Here is a 20,246-nt window from a genome sequence, read left to right on the forward strand (position 1 = left end):
AAATCTTGAAAGGAAAAAGTTCACTGGTAAAAGCAAATATATAGTAACGGTAGTAGATGAGTCACTTACAAAGCTAGTATGAAGGGTCACAGACAAAAGCAGTAAAGTCCATTACGTCTACAGAAATTAGTTAAGGTATACGCAAAATTAAAATATGTAAGATATGTTATACATATAAAATATGAGCGACAGAATAGAAATATAATGCTTTGATTGATTGATTGATTGATTGGAGATAGATGAGGAGAAAGAGAATCTCAAGTAGGCTCCATACCTAGCACAGAGCCTGATGCAGTGCTCAATTCACAACCCCAAGATCCTGACCTGAGCTGAAATCAGGAGTCGGATGCTTAACAGACTGAGCCATCCAGGCACCCCTAGAAAGGCAGTGCTTTTAGAATGCTTTTGAACTTAAGCGACCATCAACTTACTATCGACTATCATACACACTGGATGTTACATATGCACCTCATTGTAACCACAAGCCAAAAACCTGTAATAAGTGCACACAAAATAAAAAGAATCCTAACATAAAGCTATGAAAAGCTATCAAATCAGAAGAGAGCAAGAAAAGAAGAACAGAACTCCAAAAGCAATATAGGGAAACATCAAAATGGCAATAAGTACGTGCCTGTCAACAATTTAAGTGTAAATGGACTAAGTGATTCAACCAAAAGACACAGGATGACTGAATGGATAGAAAAATAGGACCCTGCTATATGGTCCCTACAAGAGACTTGCTTTTGACATAGAGACACATACTGACTGAAAGTGCAGAGACGAAGAAAGACATTCCATGCAAATGGAAAGGCTAAAAATCTGGGGTAGCAATACTTAACATCTGACAGAATAGACTTTAAATCAAGAGACAAAGAAGAGAATTACATACTGATAAAGGGAACAGTCCAACAAAAGGATATAATTCTAAATATCTATATACCCAGTATGTGAGGACCTAAATACATAAGCAAATATTAATAGACATAAGGGAGAAGTTGACAGTAATACAATAATGGTAGGGGACTGGGACTTTAATACCCCCACTTGCAACAATGGATAGATTATCCAGACAGAATCAACCAGGAAAGAGTAGCTTTGAACACACATTAGACCAGGTGGACCTAACATATATAAAGCATATTCCACATCCAAATAGCAGAATACCCATTATTTTCATGTGCACTTGGGATACGCTCCAGGACAGATCACATATTAGGCCAAAGAACAAGTCTCAGTAAGTTTAAGAAGACTGAACTCATATTGAGTATAATTTTCAAACATAATGCTCTGAAACTAGAAAACGATTACAAGAAAAAACTGGAAGAAGCAAACCACGGAGGCAATACAACATACTACCAAATAACCAATGTGTCTAGAAAGAAATCTAAGAAGAAATTAAAAAAAAAAAAAACCTATAGACAAATGAAAATGAAAATACAACAGTCCAGAATCTTTGAGATGCACTGGAAGCAGTTATTAGAGGGAAGTTTATAGCAGGAGAGGCCTACCTCAAGAAGCAAGAAAAATCCCAAATAATCTACCCTTACATTTAAAGAAACTAAAACAAAACAAAGCAAAACAAATAATGCCCAAGTTAGTGGAGGGAAAGAAATACTAAAAATCAGAAACAAGAAAACAGTGGAAAGGACCAATGATACTAAGAGCTGGTTCACTGAAAAGATAAGGGAAACTGATAAATCCTTAACCAGACTCCTCAAACAAAAAAAGAGAAAGACTCAGATATATAAATCAGAAATGAAAGAGGAGAAGTAACAACTGACATGCCAAAAATACAAAGGATTATGAGAGACTACTGCAAAAAAATATACACCAACAAATTGGACCACAGAGAAGAAATGGATAAATTCCTAGAAACCTATAGTCTTCCAAGACTGAATCAGAAAGTAGGAACCTTGAACACATCAACTACTAGTAATAATACAGAACCCATAATAATATAAACTCCCAACAAATGTCTAAGAGCAAATAGTGGCTTCATGGGTAAACTCTACCAAACATTAAAAGAAGAGTTAACACTTACCCTTCTTATACCATTCCATAAAGAAGAGGAAGGAATGCTCCCAGATTCATTCTAGGAGGTCAGCACCACCCTGATTCCAAAACCAAATGAAGGCCCTACAAAAAAATAGAAGACTACAGACCAATATTTCTGATGAACATTGATATCAAAATCCTCAGCAAAATATGAGTAAACCACATTCAACAATACATTAAAAGGATCATCCACCAACAAAATAAAAAGGCCATCTGTTACTGAATGGGAGAATATATTTACAAGTGATGCACGAATAGGGAGTTAATAATTCAAAATATATAAGGAACTAATATAACTCAATACCAAAAAATCCAAATAATCCAATTAAAAACTGGTTAGAGGGCCTGAACAGAAATTCTCCACAGAAGACACACAGATGGCCAACAGGCACATGAAAAGATGCTCAGCATCACTCACCATCAGGAAAATCGAAATCCATATGGTTAGTATCAAAAAGACAAGATATAACAAGTGTTGATGAAGATGTAAAAGTAAGAGAACACTCATGGACTGTTGGTGGGAATACAGACTGGTACAGCCATTATGGAAAATGACACAGAGATGCCTAAAAAAAATAAAATGATAAGTACTATACAATCCAGTTCTTTCACTTCTGGGTATAGAAAACGAAAACACTAATTAGAAAAGATATATGTACCCCTATATTTATTGCATTTTTAAAAATAGCTAAGCTATGGAAGCCATGTAAGTTTCAATCAACAGATGAATGGATACAGAAGATATGAAACATACATACACAGTGTAACATTACTTAGCTATAACAAAGAATGAAATGGTTGCAGTTTGCAAAAACATGGATGGAGCTGGAGAGTATCATGCTAAGTGATAGGAGTCAGACAAACACAAGGTACCATATGATTTCCTTCATAGGTGGAAGTTAAGAAACAAATGAAAAAATAGAGTTAAAAAGAGACACAGACCCAAAAACAAACAAACAAACAAAAAACAAAACTAGGCTTTTAAATACCCAGAACCGAATGAGAGTTGCCAGAGGAGAGTAGGGTTTGGAGATGGGCAAGGTAGTTGAGGGGGATTAAGAGATACAGACTTCCAGTTACAAAATGAGTAAGTCAAGTATGGCATCAGAAACACAGACAATATCCGTGGGACACCTTTGCACAGTGACATGAATACGGTAAGGGCACAAATGCCGAGCATTTGGTAACACAACTGTCGAGTCACCACATTGTCCATACCCAACTAACGGAACACAGTATGGCAACTACAATTTAAAAAAAGAGTTCAAAGATCTGAAAGATTAGGAAAAACTTCTGGGACACAACCAAGAGTAAACAAGGACCTAACAGTCATGTAGAGTTACCAAGAGGAAGGTTCAAGATCCAAGTTCAATAGTGCCACTTATGGTTAGAGAAAACTGCAGCTATCCCCCAAAAACACTGCACAGAAGAAATCTTTTTTCCTGATGGTCACCAAGAATGATTACAGACATTCTGAAATTGGAATAGCCTTGTCAAAAAAGCATGAGTATGAATGTCAAACAGTTGATTATTTCTTCCAGGAAGAAATGTAGCTTTCCAAGCCTCCCATTGTGTCTCTTAACCGCATTGAACAATCTCCATGAAAAATTATTTTCCATGCCCAAGTTTCCAGAGGAACAACTGCATATAGAAACTCTTTCTCTGAGGGACCACCTTAGCCACATAAAATACTATGTTTGGAAGTGGAGCACACCATTCATGGCTCAGTGTATATCGGGGGAGATCGTCCCATGTAATTCCAAAAGCTTATGCGCCACGCTGTAATTCCAACATGGCAGAGGAGGTCCATGGGCGCAGAATAATCTAATGACTTCAAAATGAAAGCCTAATAGCGATAGCTCGTCCTAGGGCTTAAGAAGACAAGAACCACCATTTTTTAGATTTGCTGTTTATCACCTGACAGAGGCAGCAGGTTTACCACACTCTATCTTTCTGGAAATGTTACTGCTCTTCATTCACGTCTGAACCAAGAAGAAATCTTGGGGTTTGGCCCTCTGCATACTTCCATTTTGGAAGGAAACTTGAAAACAAGCAATTCTGGGAGCCCAGACGTAATTTTTTTAAAGTAGCTAGATGTACCACAGAAGATAATTATACATATTAATGTCCACTGTGGGTGTTTCCAATCCTGTTAAGAATTCTCAATAAGATCCATAATAAGAACACCATTATGCAGTTATGTAATTTGGTTTCCTACGTGCCTCTTAGCAAGTGAACAGAAATGCTGGAGGATTCAGTCCATGGAGACTGCACTTTGGGCTTGGTGACATCAGCCCAGGGGCTGAAAACATGGAATGAATAGATCACTCGGCCTTACCCTGTTCCAAAGCCCCAGAATTCACCCAGCCCCATGTACCTGCTCCGAAGGGGAACCAGGCGGCACGTGGTGTGGTGTTCAGGCTTAGAAGTCTTGTCTGTGTTTGTCCCGGGCATCCCAGAGGCATTGCCCACAGCATACAAGGCAACATTTTACCGTAGTTAGGACAATGAGAGGCAGGGATCTCGATCTTGCTTCTTCTGGCAAAGGTTATGTTCTTTCCTCTTAAATTCGCGAAGAGGGGGAAGCATTGCCCTGAATTAAGTCTCTGAAGGGAGGGGCAAGACGAAAAAGGACATAAAAAAGGAGATTTCTTAAGAATCATAATAGTGCCAAGCAAAGGAGAACTAGAAACAAAGCACCCTTTAAGACACTGCTCTAATAACATGTCTCTGTTTGAGCAAAGCAGAGTTTCAGCTCAAAGTCTGTCAGCTTTAAGGTCTTTTGTGATTTAGTACATATTGTTATGTACTTTGTTATGTTATGTTATGTACTTTGAAATGTTATTCACCTTGCTACCTGGGGCTTTAATTTTTTTTAAAAATTATTACCGTAAGTCAGCAATAGAACATTTCATATTCTGAACCTTGAGAGACTGTGGACCCTGAGAAACAATCTGGAGGTTTCAAAAGGGAGAAACAATCTGGGCGGAGGGGGGTTACAGGATGATGGTATGTAGGAGGGCAGGAGGGCACATGCTATGATGAGCGCTGGGTGTTATCCTCAACTAATGAATCACTGAACACTGCAAAAAAAAAAAAAAAAGAAAAAGAAAAGAAAACACATTTCCTATCCTTTCTACCTATGAAGGAAGGTGGTTTTAAGGCATCTGGGTAAGTACTATTACCTTCAATAGAATTATTGCTTTTAGGGCCTCTGTTTTCTCAAAATACCTGATTATTAATATGTCTGGTAACATGTTTCTGATAAAAGATTTTAAGTGGAATTGAGCCTGAGTCAGGCAGAGCCAAAGTTCATGTTTTCCTTTTTTTTCTTTCCTTATCTTTTGATGTACAGGAAAGAAGTTCTATTTCACAGTGGTGTTGGCCCATATATTGGCACTAGAGTTATGCCAGCTACTGATGGGGCCACATCGATGATCCCCCCATAGCAACTATCATGGTATCTAACATGGGATAGAGACTTAATAAAAATGTGTTTAATTAGTAAATGGAAATTAGGGAAGACGTGGTTAGATCTCAGGTCTCTTCTGTAACCTCTATACCCTTCTTATCCAAAGGGTCCTTTGGTTGGTAAGTATGTATCTGTGGTTCATCATTAAAACTTTTATGATGCCAAGTATATACCATGCTATCAGATATTTGTACTAGAGAGACATAAAGATGGGTGCCAAGACCCCTGCCCTCTGAGAGTCTGTAAATGCCCCCAAAGGGCAGGAGGGAAAGCCAGGGTTACAATGGGAGAAGACTGTAGGCAGGGTTCTTAACTTCATTAACAAGAGAAACTTGTGCCATAAATCACCTTCCCTTTCATCTAAACCATCACGAATGCTTAGACCTACTTCCCTTCTCCAGTGGGCTAGCATTGCCCAGTAACAATTCCCCATTGCTCAAACCTGTGGAACACTGAGGTGCTTAGTAACCAGTCTTCTCACTGTCCCCCATCCCTTTCAGCCTTAAAGGGTTGGAAAAACCTACTTATCCCAGACACATGCGATCACTAGGCAGAGGGTGCATGGTTCTACTCTTGAATGTTCATCTTGTGGCTGCCATCTTGAAAAGTACCAGTTAAATGGGATGGCTTCAGAGTTTTATTCTTGTGTTCCAAAACCTATTTGGGAGTTAGAAAGGGGAACGTTTCAGCATTAATGCATCTGTCTCACAGTTTTTCAGAGCAGCTCTATAGAGTTTCATTTTCAGATGAGGAATCATTTTCATTCTTAGCCTGTCACCCGCAATGAGCATCTCGTGCACACAAATCCTGCCACAGTGATCACAGAAGTTGAGGTTCCCTACTCCCGTCAGCTATTCCCCTGTCATCCCAAAGAGAACAATAACAACAAAAAATCATTTAAAATACCTCGAGGGCAAGCAGTGTACCACCTTTGTAAAGATTTAGGAACTGGAGGAATTTGGCCTTTGTTGTTTATGGATGGGAGCCCAAAGCAAAATCCATTGTTAATGTTCTCCTGCAAACATCCCTATGTTCAGCCTCTTTGTCACTGTCCCATCTGTTTTTACCAAGTTTTCCAGTTTCCTCCTCTGTGTCTTGAGCTGATAAAATCAAGGAGGGGGTGTCCACCAGGTTTCCTTACCATCTTCCAGTTAGCTAAAGCCGTTCTGACAGCTGAGACCGCCATTCACTGGCCCTTCTGTTTCCCGGTGGGGAAGGGCCTATTCTAGTCGGTGATGGCCAGTAACTTGCTACCCCTTTCCCAAGGTCCTCAACCCTTGGCCACTTACGCAGGCTCCTTACGGCTGAAACGGACATAAGGACCAGATAGAAGATTCTTCCCAAAGGTGACTCCGACCCCTATAAGGAAGAGAAATCTGTTTCTGTAAGAACGAAGAACCCAGAATTGACCTAGAACAACTTTCAACTTCACCGTGGATGGCGGTCATGTTTCTTGGACACACTGCTGGAGCTCAGCACCCAGTACTGGAGCTCAGCACCCAGTATTTCGATGCTGTTTCCACTGGTTTCAGAAAGAAGGCTGTCGGCAGTGGTCTGAGGACAGTCCAGAGGACGAGCATCACCAACCCAAGTTGCTGCTAAAAGCAGTTCTAAGAAACGAGTCATTCTCTTAACGCGGGTTCGCAATAGAGTTTCACTCAGAAAGAAACCTTTACAGCAGCCTGACCGAGATTCACCACCAGCTACCAAACCTGGAGCTTTCTTGGCTAAAAATAGGAAAAAAAAGAAAAAAAAAAGAAAAGAAAAAAATACCACATAGATCCCTGTGATGGTAGTTGTAATGTAATTCTAAGACTCTTCCTGAATGAAGACTAAGTCCTGAAAAGGACTTTAGTAAGAATTCGCTCTACTTTTCTCATGTAGGGAAGAGAAAATTGAAGTCAGTCATGGGAGGTTTAGCTAGTCTCCTTGATCTGACTCAGTTAGTCCCAAGAACTTAGAACCATTTCCCGAGTCCAGTTCTCTGCCCTGTCTTCCCCACCACTTCGATTTTCTCACAGAGTCGTCTTCCTCTACCCGGTGCCCCTAGAAACATCTTTTATCCATCACTCAGAAGAATTCTAGGGATCAACTTTGGGGGGTGGTATTAGTTTCAGAAGTAGAATTTAGTGATCGAACAGTTGGATAGAGCACCCAGTGTTTACGACATTAAGTTCCCTCCTTAAAGCCCATCCCCCAGTTACCCCATCCCTTCAGCCCCCTCCCCTCCAGCAACCCGCAGTCTCTTTCCTAGAGTTAAGAGTCTCTCCCACATTGCCTCATGGATCAGCTTCTTAGAGTAAAGTCATTAATAATTAGCCTAAGTGTAAGCTTTGGGTCTTGGTACCCTGCACTGTGAGCTAGGGAGAGGCCAAACTTGGCCTTAGCTGGGCCTTTATCAAGTTCCAGGAATTGTTGAAGATGCTACTCAAGAAAGCAAGGGCTTGAATATTACCACAAAGTATTCATACCTTCCATTGGCTACACTAGGTCTTGGCAGTGTTACTGAAACACTTACATCCTTTACAAGGATATGTCTTACAGGGATGTGTCTCATCTTATCTGTCTCGTCTTATAAGGATATGTCTCATCCATTGGAAATGCAGCGTCCTTAAATTAACCAAACTAAAATCACAGCAGCCTAGGCTCTCGGTCAACCTATGCTAACAGGCATACAGTTTGCTAAGTCGCCCCCGGAGGGCAGAAGAATTGGACCACTTGGACAGTGAGCAGCGGAAACATGCCCTTCCTGTCGTTTTGCGGTCAAAAATACCAACCAAGCTTTCAAGAGACAAGATTCACCTTGGCCTTCTGGCATTTTGCCTTCCTCCAGGGGAAGGAAGAACATGAGGATAACAATTACAAGACAGGGTAGGGGAAAATCAGCACCTTCCCCCACCCCACCACGTGTTGCCAGACAGGTCACAGGCACCTCTTGATATCTTTAAAAAAAAAAAAAAAACTTAGTTGAATAAAAAGTTTTCTGAGGGGTAGACTTTAGTCCAGAAAGACATCAGTACTTCCCTAATATTCCATTTTTAAAGGCGTTCCCAGACACATACTTTTTAACAGGCACAGATTCAAGATACATCTTTTCTTTTTGTGAGAAACAGTTATTCAACAGAGCTAGAACTTACCATGATCATTCAGATGATGAATATGACCCCCCCTCCCCTGCCCCCGCCCCCAGCCACGTTGCAAAGGATTCTGCTCTGGAATTTATCAACTGTTGTGTTCGTTTGTTTTCTTAACAGGTGAAAAACGCAGCTGCCAATGTACTCAGGGAAACATGGCTAATTTACAAAAATACGAAGCTAGTAAAGAAGATAGATCATGCAAAAGTAAGAAAACATCAACGAAAATTCTTGCAAGCTATTCACCAGTAAGTACCACTTCTCATCTGTTGCCTTCCTGCTTGTGTAGCTCTGGGTCTAAATTCTCCTACTCGGTCATTGTTCTCTTGTGAGAAGAGAGAAAAAGAAAACACTATCATGTCTGTGCCCAGAAGACATTATTTGGCATTTTATTAATTCCACAGATGAAATCCTAAGAAGATTGTCAGTTCTTTTTAGGACTAAAAAAAAAAAATCATTCGTTATGGGGAGAATTGTCAATTACTGTATTAATTAAAATGTCTTCTCAGGTTCTCTCTTTAGAAACAATATTTTCAGTTGCAATCATATTTCTTAGTGTAGTTTAATTATTCCTCTAGTTTGCCCTAGGACATTTGTATCTACTGAAAAATCTTGGCAAACATTTAATATTTTATGACCTACCTGAATTATTTTTTTTTAACACATGGCCAACATGTTTCTATGAAGATCGTATAGATGGTTGATTTAATACTTGCATTTAAATCAGTCTTTACTCAGGACTTGGGGGATTTTCCCTATGCTCCGTGTTCATTATAGATGTTACAGTGCCTGGAGACCTATACCCTTTCACTGTTATTCTGACTTTATCCAGACCACCATTGTTCCAATTGCTGAAATTCTTTGCACCATTTTGTTGTAACGCTATATATAACCATCCTAGACCTTTAAAGGATAAATGCCTGTATAGTGAGTTTCAATAATGACTTGAAAGCACCAGTTCTCTCTCCCCCAGGTTGGCAGCATCCTTACCGTAAGTACACTCATGGGGGCATCCATCTCGAGGCCGCACAGCCTTGCTCCTAGCTCCATGCCATTTCTGTGTGGGGAAGAGCAGATCCATCACACGGGTGGATCAGGAAAGTAGCTGTCCTCATGTAGCCTGCCAGGGGAATCATGGGAAGGTGGGTCACTGTTCGGGGTTCTAATTAGACGGCAAGGTGTGTCCTTCTCGGAGCTGCCTGGGCGCGGTAGACCAGAAAGCTCTGAACCTGGAGTTTTAGTTGTCTGTCCTCAGATAGTACACATGTAATATATTATGCTTAGAGTCTCTGGGGAAATGACTCAGTATTCAAGGGCTACTCTCTCATCTCTCCCTCCCAACTGTGCGTTTGCCCTCATGGCCACTTAGGACGCTTTAATCACATTCTTGTTGCCATCAGCACCAAAGTGACATCATTTCCCCTTTAGCTCTGGGACATCACACGGGGCCCCCAACTATGCTTTTTATCCCATTGGAAGAAAAGGCCAGAATTTTAAGGTAATGCTCTGTCCAAAGTATGGGAATGTATAAAAGGGAAACACAGAGGGACATAGGATCAGATCTGGCTCCCAAGAGGAATCTGCCTGCTGATCACAGCTACCTTTACAACCAAATACTACCCCCCAGGAGCCTCCACATCTTGATTCCTTAAAGTTTAGATCTAAGAGAGCAAGTCCACTGAGAGATGCTGAGCCTTCACCTCTGAGCCCAGGCCACCTCCTCAAGGGTCCCCTGGGACCCCTTTCCTGATCGAGTGACCATTCCTATACCCCCACAAGCATACCACACAGACACCCAATATTCCTCCAGAAGGTACATACCATATACTGTGGAGAAATCATTCTTGGCACTTTTAGCATTTCAATACAAACCTATATTAAAGTATGTTTAAAAAAAAATACAACAACAACTTAGCTGTGAGGGTGGGAGTGGGCAGTCTATGGGTCCAGCAACCACACATGCCATTTCCTCGGGATCATATTTTTAAGCCTTTTGTCAGTGTAATGTACCTATTAAATAGGAAATGAAATGTGATTGGCCTTGGATGCCACTGATAGGTTTTTATATAACAAAACTATTGGAAAAACTGCTTTGATGGTTTCTGTAGTAATTTTGTAGCCACGTGTGAACGGTGGGTATATTTTCATCTATCTTTTCACAAAATGCATTCGTGCTGCAATCTCTGGGTGGGGAGGTGGGAGTTGGGGTGGTGGGGAGGACAACTTCGGGGTAGTCACCGTAAAGTTTTTTCAACTTTGCTACAGGTTTGAAAGATTTTACAGCATGTCAGAAAAAAATACTGGGAGAGACAAAGTTGAAAAACTGTCCCTAAGCAATTGTTAGATTGCTAGAAGGTGCTAGATTGCTCTTAAGGGTTTCGAGGTATAACTTACATGGGTCTTCCAGAATCCCAATCTGGGATAGAGTACCAGAGGAAGCCATTCCTGATTCTTCTGCTCCTCGTAGACATTTCTCATTCTGTTTCTTCGGTAGCAACAATGTACTTCTAAAGTAGATAAGCTCCTAGCCGTGCGAATGTTCGGAATTGTTTTATAACTTAGTCTTGGGGTTATCTGATTTCCTTTGAGGCGGGAGGGTACTTATACTTTGTTAAAAAGAAAAAAAAGTACAACTGAGCATTTATATGGGCTGGGTTTTGGCTAGATTATTCTAATCATGCCTAGTTTCTCATTTTAAGTGAGTGAGTGAAGTCATGCAGGAAAGCACACAGGGCTCGATTCTTCAGGGCAAGGCTTGTATTGCCCACTATTCAGACACAGATTTACAAATTCATTGGCTAGAGCTCTGCTGGCCTCTCCCATCCTCTGATTTGTCCTGAGAGCTTTTCTGGAGCTCGTTCTGGACTCCCCTCTTCCCAGCGTCTCTCCCTGACACATGGCCTCCCTAGTGTCCGGTAGATGCCTGCTTTTCCAGGCTCTGTCCTCTTTCCAGTAACAGATCTGTCTTTTGGGATCATCACTTAGTGCCAGGAAGCATTCTGTTCCTGTAGACCTTTGAGCACTTTTTCTGGTATCAGCTTTAACTCTTTTAAAGTGTATCATTCTTCTACCGCAACTACAGACCCAGCAAGCAACACAAACTGGTCTCGGAGCTGAGAAATTCCGTAAACAGAATTTCTCTAATGCTGAGCTTTTGGATTGCCCACCTTTCAGAAAGCCAGGCTTCTGAACAGCCCCAGCTTGGAGGAGATGTACCCCCTCCAAAAACCACCGACAACATTATAATTCCATTATTGAAACTACAGTCCCTAGGACATTCATATTAGGCCAAAATGGGTCTTGTAGTTCACTTGGACATCATCTATCAAAGAGGCCATAATGACCTGCTACAGGTTCTTCCTTCTGAACCTTTGTTCTGGGGAAAGCGCTGTGTTTCGGGTGGGGCAGTCTCTCAGTGGGGAAGGACGCTAATGTAATTGGACAGTGTTTTGCTGTGATCACTGTGCCAAAATCCTGCAGAACCTTAACAGGATCTTTCCGCCAATGAATCGAGCCCCCTGTGCACAACTGAACACCACGCTGTGTTATTCTGTTCCAGAATATTTTACAGTTTCTTTTCTTTTGTTTTGTCTTTTTATTTCAACAAAATGAAAATAGAGCTCGGAAGTAAGTTGTGTGAGCCGCTCCCCTCAACATTTGCAGAATTTTCTACCGGCTGCATGCACCCAAGCAGATCCTTTATTTGTGAATTTCAGTAGTCTGATTGCTGCTATGGAAATGTGATCCAAAATCATGATCTTTTCCTGTGATAAGTGAAGTTCACAAAGAAGAAGTCAACATATGTTCCTTATTCTTCTTTTCGGGGGTGGGGGGGTGGGGAGAAAAAAGTAAAACATACACCTGCATGTTACCTGCTTTTTATCCTGGCAGCTCCAGCTCGAAGTAGGCTTTTTTCTGCCAGTTCTATGGTGCAGGCAGTCTCAGGAGCAGCAAGATGAGAAGACTTAAGTGCAGGGAGCTCAGGGGATTCCACTCAAATAGGGCTGCTTGGTGTCAGCCTTCCAGATTAGCAGAAAAGAAAATGGGCAAAATTCTACTGTCAGAAACATAATATATATATAATATATATTATATATATTAAATACAATAATATATATAATATACATAATATAGGAATTTAAGAGAAGCAAACAAGGCTTCGCTGTTTGGAAGACAGAGTACCCACTGAGTGAGGGGACCAGCACTCTGGCCCTTCCGTGGGACCAGCCAAGCTGAGCTCACCAGTTGCTGGAGGCTTCTGATCTGGTTCTGCAAACTCGGGTCATTCACCTGCCGCCTCTCCTATTACTTAAATCTGAAAGCAAAGCTTGATGTAAGTCCTTATCACAAAATGGCTAAGAAAACAAAAACAAAACTAAACAAAACCAAAAAACCGTTCCCAGCAAGGAGAGGTAAAGGCAGCATCACCCAGCAATCGAAACACTGGCATTGAATTCTAGCCACGGACTGTTGTCTGCAGAAAGCTCTCAGCTGAAATCCTGCTCTTTTTTCAAAAAGGAGAGACTAACAGGTGTTGGGAGATAAAAACAGGATAGGACCAGCCTGAGACATTTTTCCTGTAATAATCAAGAATTGGAAGAGAATTAAAGAGAAGAACTGTCTCTCCATCTGGCTTAGTATTTAAGGTCTTGTTGGCATGTCACTCAGCCATCTAGAACACCTCTGCTGGTATAAATCCAGCATTTCAGAACCACTGTCAGAACCTAACCCAGTCAGGTTGAAGTTCAGACTAGGGCCGGGGAGAATGAGTCCACGCCCAGCCCCTTTGTTCTCTCTAGTACATTTCTGTAGGATGACCCCACACAGGATCCAAGGTTTTTTGGTATTTGTTTTTTGTTTTTGGCAGGGGGAGGGAAGGGACTTGTTTTTAAAAGACAGACATCAAGAACTGCAATCCTTGTAACTACTTAGAGAAGCCTATCTCAACGATGTGTTACATTTAAATACATATTTGTAAATTTCTTTTACACTTAAACAGACTCTGTCTCTCCAAGAGCCTAGAAAGGAGAACTGAGTTCCAAGCATTCTAATAGAGAAACACAGACTCACCACGACAAGTTACAACCTTAAGCTGTTGTAGATGGTTAAATAATTGTGTTCTAGGCAGGTGTCGGTTAAACCCATACTGGCAGAAGGAACTCTATCTTCACGATTGAGCAGATTTGGGGACATATTGGATATCGTAGTTTCAAAACAAAATCACTTCGCATCGTGAACATTTGTTGCAAAAATCTCCCTGGCAGTAAAATCTTGCCCTGTGAATTTTTTTTATCCTTTTTTTGGTAATTACCTTTCATTTAAATTGGGAAATGACCAAGATGACTCTCTCCAACATCAACACTATACTTTGCAAACAACCTGTCATCAAGGCAATAAGGTTAGCATGGAATTTTTTTTTTTTTTTTTTTTTTACTAAGGAGCTGAGAGAAACTTGCGCTCCTTTCCTGGAGCGTGGCTCTGAATCATTGGCTTAAAACAATAAACCACTTTTCTCTTGTTGGAAAATCTTAATTTCTTGGTACAGAGTAAGCAATGAATAAAATTTTTTTTTTAAATCTTATAGTAAACGAGTTAAGGAATAATAGTAAGAGCTGTCATTCAGAAAGATTTTTTTAAGTGGTTTTTTGACTGTCAATCATATATACGCAATGATATTTCAAAGTATCTAAAAGTAACTTTACAAGTAGCAGTCCCATCTGTCAGACATTTTAATTGTCCGCTGACTTTTATCAACAAGGAAAAAAATTAAGGGAAATTCTCCCGAGGAAATGGTCTGGCTTCCCTTCAAATTCATGGCAGTTTAAGATAAAAGTCAAGCAAAATACAAGGAAGAATAAGAGAATTATGTGTTTTGAGTTATCTTGCTGCTGGTTGAATAAAAGCTTTATTTTTACCAATAAGAATCTCACTTATCACTGTGTTTCATCAGGTTCAAATACCTAACCCAATCCATCTCCAACTGAACAGGGCTATGCCCCGTATCTAGTCATGTAGGCATAGGAAGGTACTCACTGCTCCAACATCGATGAAATTCCCGTCGCTTTGCCTATTTCTTCCTATGTCTATTTGAAACGATACTGGGATTGAAAGGAATGTTTTGGCTTTTCTCATATGGTTAAATCCTTATGAGCCTTTCTCCGTTCAACTTTTAACTCCCTGGTAAATAGTTGTCCTAAGGACACCTCATCTCTTACTCTCTCTCTCTCTCTCTCCTTTCCTTTTTTGCGGTGTTGGGGAAGCATGCTTCTCATTGTACCAGATACATAACCAGTTTGGACTTGACCCCAAATATTCAAGGCATTATCCATGCAGTTCTTTGCTCTTGTCGATTTTATGCATGCTCTTTGGAAGGCATAGGAGAGCAATAGAAAGGAAGGAGCCCTTCTGACTTCAGATTCTGTCTTTTAGATTAAGAAGTGTGAAAATGGAGCAGAGGAAATTGAATGACCAAGCCAATACTTTGGTGGACCTGGCCAAGGTAAGCTTGGGGTCTCAGCCCTCACGATGAGGTCTGTCGGAACGAAGCTCTGCACAGTCACTGCTCGTGCTTTGGGAGGAGGACTCCCCAAACTTGTTAAATGCGTCAACCCAACAAACCACCCTAAACATGGTGACCCAACTCAATAGAATTTTCCTAAAATTCTTCCTTCATATGCTTTCCCTACATAAATTATTCAGACCCCATTCCAGAAGCCTTCCTACTTATAGGGGCTTGAAAATACAGTAAGAAATATAAGTGGAATATGAGACAACACCGTTGAGTTTCGTATTTGTCATTCTGTTTCATCCCTTTGAGAGCAGCACTACATGCTGAGTTTGACCATGATGTTCAGGGCTACATAGGACTCATCAGTAAAATTATTCTATTTATTTTAATCCCACTCAGAAGACTGTGATGTTGAAATGTAAAATATATATATATATATATATATATATATATATATATATATATATATATATACACACACACAAGAAATTACATCATAATGTGAAAATCATCTTTCCAAAAAAAGGGGAACCATTTTAAAATGTAGGATTCTTTTCTCATTATTGAGAAAATCACCATGCTTTTAAAAAAAGTACAAGTCCCTTGATTCTTCTGTCACACTCACAAGATTTATCTGGTTGATTTTTGGTTGTTCCTTTCAAGTCAGTCCAAATGTAAGTATTTGCCGATAATAACAACCTTCCATTTTCCTGAGCTGATTCCAAAGGAGCCATTACGTGGAAGTTCTCAACCTTTTAACAAGAATGCTTTTAAAGGGGCAACTGTCTCTAGGGACATCTGGGTGGCTCAGTTGGTTAAGCATCAGACTGTTGACTCCAGCTCAGGTCATGATCTCAGGGTCGTGAGATCAAGCCCTGCATTAGGCTTTATTCTCAGTGGGGAGTCTGCTTGAGATTCTCTCTCTCCCTCTTCCCCTCCCCATGCATGCTTTCTCTCTCTCTCTCAAAATAAATCTTAAAAAAAATAAAGGGGCAACTCTCAGTCAAACCCGTACATCCTGTTCTCTTTTAGAAAGCCTTGGTATCCCTAGGAAAATTACATCTATTTGTCCTAAGCTCATGAGATAACACAGCTAAGTTATATTTGCATTAATGTATATCAATAACACATAGTATAGAAATATGTAAAAGTTGACTCTTTGAGACCAAGAGATAGAAGATAAGCGAAGTATTCAATGACTTACCCCTGGGGGAGGATATATCATGCACTGAAGGTGGGGAGCACACATGAGACTCAAAAATGTTCTCAATTTACACACACAGCTCTCAGGTGGACATGTCTTGAACAAAGATGGGGCAGACTTACATCACTCCAAGGCCAAATGATAAAAAAAAAAAACTGGGTAAATAAAACAGACCACTTAGAAATAATATAACCTATAACATTTTGCTATATATAATTTAATATTATGAATCTGTACTTTTTAATGTCACTTCAGGAGTCTAGAAGGCGAGATGCTCATAGATCTATACTCTGCTATAGATTTCAAATTATTTCTTGAGTACCATGTTTCTTATCATGACTACAGATCTCCTGTGCCATAAGGGTTCAGTATTTTCTGAATTGCTCCCATAGTCTCAACACTATGTTGAAAAGATTAAGTTAATGTGCTCTGTCTCCATGACCAAACTCAAACCAGATGCCCGTGTCCTGAATAGTAACTCCCTTAGTCGGTCAGTTCATTTATCATCATTAAGGGGTTATTAAGCAAGTAAGAGCACATTTAATAGAGGGAAATGAGAGAGAGGAATGGACAGCTTTAACAAAGGGCTTGAAACATGGGAAAAGCAGCAATGGACTGAGATTCACGTGCCCACACTTCCCTTCTTCTGGTGTCTCAGTTCCCGTCGGAAATGTAACTGGGAGTCCAATTTACGAATAGCCTCTCGTCAAGACAATCCATTTCAAGATACATTTTCCTCTTTCAAACCATTCAGCTCTGAAAAACCTGTAGCCAACAGGGTAGACTGGTCACGTAATCACTCCCAATTTTTCACCTCTCAAAAGGCTACTTGACCCAATGAAGAGCCTGTGATTTGAAACCTAGGACCACACAAGATCTTTCAGATTTTTTTCTTGCTTTAAGTTATAAATTACTTGGCCAAATTAGTTTCTCCTAAACTTCCTTCCTATCCCACCTTCACAATTTTTGCTACATCCAGTACCCAATATACTCTTACGTATTCTTTCAGAGTGCTTCATTTAAAAAATTACGCCTGCCCTGATAAATATTACATGTTACAAAACAAATGTGATGTGCTAACTTTTGGAGCTGCTACTAAGAGATCCATGTAAATATTAAATCACAACCTTGTCTCTGCACCACCAAAAATCATGGGGCATACCACCAATGGACCTGTATGACATTTTCTGCAACTGGATGAAATTAAGGCTTAAGAGCTTATATATTTTTAGGAGGGGGAGGGTCAGTGGGAGAGAGAGAGAATCTTAAGCAGGCTCCACATCCAGTGTGGAGCCCAAGGTGGGGCTCGATCTCAAAACCCTGAGATCACAAACTGAGCCAAAACCAAGAGATGGAGGCTCAACTGAGCACCCCCAGGGGCCCCAAAGATCTTACATTTCTAAATCCTGGCATTGAACCGACCTACTGAATCTGCTTTGAAAAGTCAAGTGTTCCGTGGCCCGATGCCCCTATTTCTTTGTATGCCGCCAAAAGGAAGCCAACCCTCAGACTTGCGGAGTTCAGAGCTTGTTTCCAGGGCAAGTGTCCCGAAACACAAATTCGTGGTTTCGCTATCTGTCTCCTGTCCTCTTTTGCAGACCCAGAACATCATGTATGACATGATTTCCGACCTAAATGAACGGAGCGAGGATTTTGAGAAGAGGATCGTTACCGTGGAGACCAAGCTAGAGACTCTGATTGGGAGCATCCACGCCCTCCCTGGGCTCATCAGCCAGACCATCAGGCAACAGCAGAGAGATTTCATCGAGGCTCAGATGGAGAGCTACGACAAGCACGTCACCTACAACGCTGAGCGGTCCCGGTCCTCGTCCAGGAGACGGCGGTCCTCCTCCACAGCGCCACCAACTTCATCAGAGAGTAGCTAGAAGAGAATCAGTTAACCACAAAATAAGACTTTTTGCCATCATATGGTCAATATTTTAGCTTTTATTGTAAAGCCCCTATGGTTCTAATCAGCGTTATCCGGGTTCTGATGTCAGAATCCTGGGAACCTGACACTAAGTTTTAGGCCAAAATGAGTGAAAACTCTTTCTTTTCCTTTCAGATGCACAAGGAATGCACCTATTATTGCTCTATAGATTGTTCCTCCTGTAATTTCACTAACTTTTTATTCATGCACTTCAAACAAACTTTACTACTACATTATATGATATATAATAAAAAAAAAGTTAATTTCTGCACATACTTGTTTGGTCACTTGACACTCCTAAAGGTTCACTTCTCCCATGGTTTTCAAGCTAAAGTGACTGGTTATCATCAGATACATGTTGATAACGTTCATTCCCCAGAGTCTGGCTGCTTGGAAGAAGACTTTCAATCCCTCCGTACTCCATTCACTAAGCTTTTCCCCCGTTAGGTAATGTTACAGTCACATTCATTTGACGCAACCAGCTTGCTATTCTTTTTGAGTTTACGGTGTCTAGTTTCTAATTGCATCTGTTTCCAAATTATCTGGAAGGTGGAGCTGTTACATCAAAGCATCTATATACAGGGGTGCACAGATGCTTTCTAGAATTATTTTATTCCCAGTTTACCAGGAAATGTATTTAAAGAAATTATCAGAGTACACTGCTGTCTGTGAACTAATATTGAAGACTTTTTGGTCTTATTTTGTCTTCTCCCTTGGCTTCGTTTATTATGGGAGGACCACGATGTGCTCGGTTTGGATTCCACTTATACTCACATATGCATCTGTTCGCATAGCCCCTTACATTGTAGTGGACATAAACGAGCCTAACTCAACATGTCCCTTATCATTTGGCAAGGTGGAACTCTTGGTCAAGGCAAGACCAGCCTCTTGGTTTCTACTTGTGTATTTGGTACAAGGAAGTAAATGGCACCTAGTCAATTTCATGAGTTCTATCACATTTGTTTCATGGACGGTTGGTTAAGGTCGGTTGCAGTGAAAGGGAGCAGGGTGGTTAACTGTGGCCAGCCAGCACATCTCTTTCTAAATTTACTGTAAGAATTGACTGGGTTTGGAGAACCGTCTTGGAGCGGGTAGCAGTGTGAACCTTCCTCACCTGCTGATGGCCTCCAGAGCCTACAGGAAGAGCTGATCTGTAGTAGCATGGGGAACACATCACAAAAGTTAGGCACGATTTGGACAGCTCTCCAACCAGCCTGTTTGGATGGACCTAAACCTACAATATACTCCTTCATTTTCAGAGAAATCTGCTTTTACCCTCTTCCCCTTCATTTTACACCATACCCTTCGCTGTCTACATTACCATGCAGTAGGATGCTAGCCTATCAAGGATCTTTCTTTTCCAACAACTGGAGTGACCAATCTCATCACTTTGCATGACTCAATGAATAAAATCACTTTCAAAACTCTTCTCCATAACTGATGCAAAGATCAGACATTCCCATTCAAGATCAAGGATATAAAAGGATGATTTCTGTAGATTGCATGAGAATTGCTTACAACTTATTATTTGTCCAAAGTGGCTGAAAAGAAAAGCCATTTGCACATCATATGTGTGTCTGTGTAGGATGAGGATGAGACCTAGGTGGTCTTTTAAAAATAAGTGAAAGAAAAACTTTTAACACGATTCTGGAACATACTGCTGAGTTAAATGAACTTCAAAATCCTACCTTCATAGGGACGTCTATTCCATGGATGCAATTAAATTTTTCTTCTATGTATTCTGGGTTATATACAAGAAGAGATCCAGTATTTGGTATAAACACTAGACATAAGAAAGAGAAATTCTGAAAAGAAGATAGATTTGTTCTGGCCATTGATACCCTTAATTCTTATGTGTTCTACCTCTCTGGTGACTAAAAAGCAAAATAGCAGATAATTAAGTTTAATGATCTTTTGGATTGATTGGTTAGCACCACCATCCC

At 40.6% G+C, this 20,246-nt stretch overlaps 1 protein-coding gene and 1 long non-coding RNA gene across 6 annotated transcripts in view; one reads left to right on the forward strand and one right to left on the reverse strand.

The window, feature by feature from the left end:
• KCNN2 (potassium calcium-activated channel subfamily N member 2) overlaps positions 1 to 18,564 on the forward strand; it is a 461,444-nt gene extending 442,880 nt beyond the window's left edge. For 4 of the 5 annotated variants that reach the window (XM_032335384.1, XM_032335383.1, XM_032335385.1 and 1 more), the window contains 4 exons: positions 8,782 to 8,909; positions 12,280 to 12,288; positions 15,091 to 15,160; positions 17,972 to 18,564. In XM_032335384.1, the coding sequence (XP_032191275.1) occupies positions 8,782 to 8,909; positions 12,280 to 12,288; positions 15,091 to 15,160; positions 17,972 to 18,259 (495 nt within the window). In that variant the 3' untranslated portion in view covers positions 18,260 to 18,564. The remainder of the gene's footprint in view (positions 1 to 8,781; positions 8,910 to 12,279; positions 12,289 to 15,090; positions 15,161 to 17,971) is intronic. The other variant, XM_032335387.1, reaches the window with a different exon arrangement.
• Positions 4,905 to 10,277, reverse strand: LOC116585949. The gene is made up of 3 exons (XR_004283816.1): positions 9,652 to 10,277; positions 6,817 to 6,886; positions 4,905 to 6,184 (listed from the first exon to the last, which is right to left on the reverse strand). It is a non-coding gene; the product is annotated as an uncharacterized LOC116585949 (long non-coding RNA).
• Positions 18,565 to 20,246: the final 1,682 nt, after the last annotated feature.

Source organism: Mustela erminea, chromosome 3 (genome assembly GCF_009829155.1).
Source record: "Mustela erminea isolate mMusErm1 chromosome 3, mMusErm1.Pri, whole genome shotgun sequence".
Classification (NCBI taxonomy): Eukaryota; Metazoa; Chordata; class Mammalia; order Carnivora; family Mustelidae; genus Mustela; species Mustela erminea.